This window comes from Rattus norvegicus, chromosome 4 (genome assembly GCF_036323735.1).
Source record: "Rattus norvegicus strain BN/NHsdMcwi chromosome 4, GRCr8, whole genome shotgun sequence".
In the NCBI taxonomy this organism is placed as follows: domain Eukaryota; kingdom Metazoa; phylum Chordata; class Mammalia; order Rodentia; family Muridae; genus Rattus; species Rattus norvegicus.
Genome location: NC_086022.1, coordinates 128,830,952 through 128,835,934, shown reverse-complemented (window position 1 = coordinate 128,835,934; position 4,983 = coordinate 128,830,952). Strand labels below are relative to the sequence as shown.

General features: G+C 43.0%; 1 protein-coding gene across 1 annotated transcript; it reads right to left on the bottom strand.

Moving 5' to 3' along the window:
* Positions 1 to 3,414: 3,414 nt before the first annotated feature.
* Positions 3,415 to 4,642, bottom strand: Apool2 (apolipoprotein O-like 2). Its single transcript, NM_001134996.1, has one exon. It carries the CDS (start codon positions 4,534 to 4,536, stop codon positions 3,949 to 3,951), a length of 588 nt encoding a protein of 195 aa, NP_001128468.1. The 5' UTR covers positions 4,537 to 4,642; the 3' UTR covers positions 3,415 to 3,948.
* Positions 4,643 to 4,983: the final 341 nt, after the last annotated feature.

Here is a 4,983-nt window from a genome sequence, read left to right as displayed (position 1 = left end):
ACACACACATACACACATTCACACATATACACACATACACACTAATATACACATATACAAACACACTGTCACACATGCACATGTAATACTCACATATACACACATATACACACATACACACTAATATACACATATACAAACACACTCTCACACATGCATGTACAATTCTCACATATACTTTCACACACTCACACATCACACACTCAGACACACTCACTCACACAAGCATCATATACAGAGACACACACTCACATAAGCATCGTTATACACATGCTTACACACACATATTCACACACACAGTCTCTTTCACTCTCTCCCTCTTTCTCTCTTATATTAGAATTCTCTTTTTTTTCTTTTAGTTCTCCAAAATCTAATTCGCTTCATTTTCAAATTAAATATTTTCAAGCAGATCTCTATAAAATTCGCCCCGAGAGTTGCCCCAAGCCCATGATGACAGTGGCATTAAGTGTCCATGTGTCAGATTTTGCTTTCTTTGTTCCCGTCAACTCAGCCTTAGCTCCTCTCCAGAAGCACATGGGAGCCATGGACTCTACTTGTTGGGCTGCCTTGGGGCACAGGAGCGGATCTGTTCTCACTTTAAAGTTATTTGGAGCTGAAGTATTTATAACTTTTTTCTGATGACTCATTATAAAGTATTTAAGCAAAAGAAAATTAATTTCTGAAGTTGGAATGCTCACTAGGTGTGGAGAAGACTAACAAAATTCCCCTCTATTGTACATGGTTTTCATTCTGCGGCCCTAATGTAAGCAATTTCATACTTACTCTGGGGCTTTCCCTTTAGTGATGAGAAGTAGATTCCACTGAGTACTCTTTTACCCTTGTAACTAAGGCATAGCAGAGTATTTTTTTTTTCTTCTAGGAAGCAATTAAGAAGTATTCCCTTGCACTAGCTAATGGCTCAAAGAACAAGAGAAATTGTCGAGAAATCCTGCTGACCCTAGAGTGCAATTCTCGGACACATTGGTGGACGGAGAGATGCGACTCCCAAACAGTAATAATAATAATAATAATAATAATAATAATAATAATAATAATAATTGATAGTAATTCTAATAGTAATTAGAATTAAATTTCAACAAATTTAAGGAGCGTGTCCCTCCTCAAGAGTGGTGGTGTTGGCTTAGCAGTCAATGTTTTTGCAAGTAAGGTAGTCTACATTGCATCTGCAAATCCAGAGACATTTTTCCTGTTGCTTTCACGTCTTTGTTTTTTCTTACTAAACATGTTTCTAAACTGTAGAAGCCTCTGCTGAGGAGCATGGTCTGAAATGCAGATTTAGAAAGCAGGTGCAGCCACACCCTGCCCTGTTTCCTAAGAACATCCTGAAGCCCACCTCATGCTAATAACAGACTGAAAGGAACTTCAGGTTTATTTCCTTTTTTAGTTATGTGCACATGTGTGAGTTTCAGTGTGTGAATGTCTGTGTACATGTGCAGGTGTTGGAGGAGGCTAGAAGAGGCCTTCAGATCCCCCTATAGAGTGGGAGAAATTGTGAGCTGCCCGAGGGGGGTGCTAGGACTGGAACTCGGGTCATCTGGAAACAGTCTTAAGAATTCTTAAACCCCAGATGGCTTTTAGGTTTTAACCAGAAGTTTTATAAGACTAAAAGACCACCTTGGCCTCTCCTCTTGATGATGCTTAGAAAGGGTTCTCCACTTCTGCTTTTTTTTTAAATTTATATATTTTATGTAGATGAGTGCACTGTAGCTGTCTTCAGACACACCAGAAACAGGGCATTGGATCCCATTACATATGGCTGTGAGCCGCCATGTGGTTGCTGGGAATTGAACTCAGGGCCTCAGGGAAAGCAGTCAGTGCTTTTCACCACTGAGCCATCTCTCCAGCCCAGAAAGGGTTCTCTAAAAATTTAAAGGGTGAGGGTTTGTACTCTCCGTGGGTCCAGAACCTCTTTCTCTGGGTGTGAATATTGTCCCAGGCTTTGAACTTCTGTGATTCTTCAACTATAAACCAAGTCCTGGCACCTATTTCCCAGCATTCAGCCTTCCAAAGTTTCCAGATCATCATGTAACACTAAGCACGCGCTTCCTATGTGTCAGCTGTTTATTAAAACTCTCAACAGAGGCCTGATGGGTAAACGATGCTTGTCTGTAATCCCAGTCATTTGAGAGACTGGGCAGGATTGAGAGTTCAAGGCCAGCCTGATGTGCACAGTACAAGCCTACCTGTCCTCTCTATCAAAACAAACTGAGATGGCTCAGTGGGTAAAACTGCTTTCTGTGCACGTGTGGGGACCTGGGTTTGAATTTGTAGATCCCACATGAAGATGGATGTGGTAACTGAACGTTTGTAATCCCATCCCTCCTAAAACAAGACTGGAAGTGACACGGGAAGATCCTCAGGAAAACACAGGCCAGCTAGCCTGGCATTTGCTTGTCTTAAACAAGGTAGGACCAACATCCAGTCTTATTCTCTGACTTCTGCATACATGTTGTAACTCAGATATAACATGCCTGTACTCACACACAGAAACTTACACACACATATCAAAGAACTGTCTGACCTTAAAGGCCAACAAGGCTGGAAGTGAGAAACCCAACCAAAGGGCTGACATAGGACATAGCTCTAGGCAGTGGACTATGGCACAGAGGTAGGGGAATTTCTGTCCCATCTCCATGGGGCACTGGAATATTACAGCACAATGCTTGGTACTGATACACACGTTGAGATCACCTTTGGGTCAACATTGGTAGGCCTGGAATCTTTTGATAGGGTAAGACAAACTGGCCTCCAATTCCATTTATTGGCCATAGACTGACCTTGAACACCTGATCCTCTTGCCTCTGCTTCCTAAGTGCTAGGGTTAAAAGTGTGCATCACTGTGCCTGTCTTTACCTGAGGATCTCTGACAATCACCAAGAACCATTTGTTTTCAGACTTCTTGTTATGTAAAAAAAAAAACTTGTCTACTTCTTTTTTTTCTTTTTTTCTATTTTTCGGAGCTGGGGACCGAACCCAGGGCCTTGTGCCTGATAGGCAAGCGCTCTACCACTGAGCTAAATCCCCAACCCAACTTGTCTACTTCTTAAACAAACTTTGTCACTTGTCAAAAACATCATAATTATCACATATAATTGCATATAATGTTCCCACAAAAGGTCCACATTAAATTGACCATGGCTTAATTATTTTTCTTTTTCTATGATTAAAAATCAAAACCCAAAACAAACCAAAACAAAACCCTCATAGTGGACTGGTGTGGGGGCTCAGCAAGGAAACTCATTTTTCATCAAGCCCAACGACCCAAGTTTGATCCTCAAAACACAGAAGGCAAAAGACAACTGACTCCCCAAGTGATCCTCTGACCAGCACATGCTTGCTCCTGGATACACACGAACAAACGAACTGAAAAATAAATAAAGCCTTGGCAGAAGCTACTTAAGGAAGGTTTTTATTTTGGCTCATAGTTCAGAGTATTGTGCAAGATGGTGTGGTGGTGGTGGAGGCAGGAGCTTGAGGAAAGACGGTCACATTGTATTGACAATCAGGAAAACAGGGAAGATGAACGCTCAGCTCACTAAGCACTGTTCAACTCAACACCATCTTCCGAGCACACCAGGAACCCGTCAGCTCAACCGTTCTAAGATCTGAGTCTCACCCGAACACCTGGGCATTCTCTATTGTTGTTGTTGTTGGAATCTGGACTTTAATTATGGACATAAATGGTGATATAAGAATGAGGGGCTCTAAGGCTTGTACATTATTTCCATGTGAAGGATTGCAGATTAGTGGGCCTGTATGATGGCATCACCCAAACCAGCAAAAAGGCTTAGTGTTGCTTTTCCTGAAGAAAGCCAGTTTACTATGTCCAATACTGATTCTGCCGTTTGTCTGTAGAAATACTGAGTTGCTGTCTGGAGTTTCCAATGTTTACCTATAACTGATTAAATGGGCAGAGCATGGAGTTTTCTATTTACTTCCCAGTGGATTCTTCACACTTCCCGGCTTCTGAATATTTTGCTTCCACAAATCTCCTACAGCTATGTACCCTCGTAATCCCCAGTCATATAACTTCTCCCCAGAGATTTGGGCAATGGTGATGACTTTTTCTGGGTTACTGACAGAGGCCCCTAATCCCATGAAAAAAGGAGGATAGACCAGCTTCTTTAGTTTTGAACCTTTAGCGAAAAGGAGTCCAACAAAACCAATAACGCCGAGTCTTGGGAGAAATCCAGGAGGTGCGTTTTTAAGATGGTTATAGTTACTTACTCCCCACTGGACCAAGTATTCTACCTTGGGTTTAGTATGGGAGTACATTTCCTGATACAAACTTGTATATGGCTCACAAAGATGTCGTAGCTGTGAGATGTTTTCTTCAAGTAGAGTCCTTGGCTTCTCCACATACTTAGATTGACCCTCAGGAACCGAGTAGAGGGAGAGCTCACTCATCCTCTTGTAACTTCCGGGAGCTGAGTCCTCTTTGGGTGCTGCATAGCCTCTAAAGGTGAGCAGGCTCAGACTGGCTGGCCCCACCAATCTCCGAATTACCTTGAACATGTCACTCACACCTGGGCGTTCTTCAAAGGTGAAACTGACTGTTGAATACACATTTCTGTAAGCTTACGGTTAGCTAAATAGATTAAGATTCCTGTTAGCTCTCGAGTCTGAGCCACAAACCAAAGGGCGCACACAGGCTGGGCCAAGCCCTCCCCTCCCCCGCACCTATGTCACTCAGTATCCAAGGCTGCATTGTCTTGCCTCAGAGAGAGAGGATTAGCCTAACCCTGTAGAGGCTTGGTGTGGGGGGAGGGGGATCCTGTGGGATGGGCACACTCTCAGCCTCCTCCTTCATTCCAGTATTGACTGCTCCATATGTTTATGTGGGAAACCAGAGGCCTGGTCTCTGCATCCTTCCTTTTCCCATCAGTTCTCAAGTGTCAGCCGAGCACAAGGGAGTTTTCAACTGCCACCTGGATAAAAGAGCCTTCCCCAAGACTGCTGTGG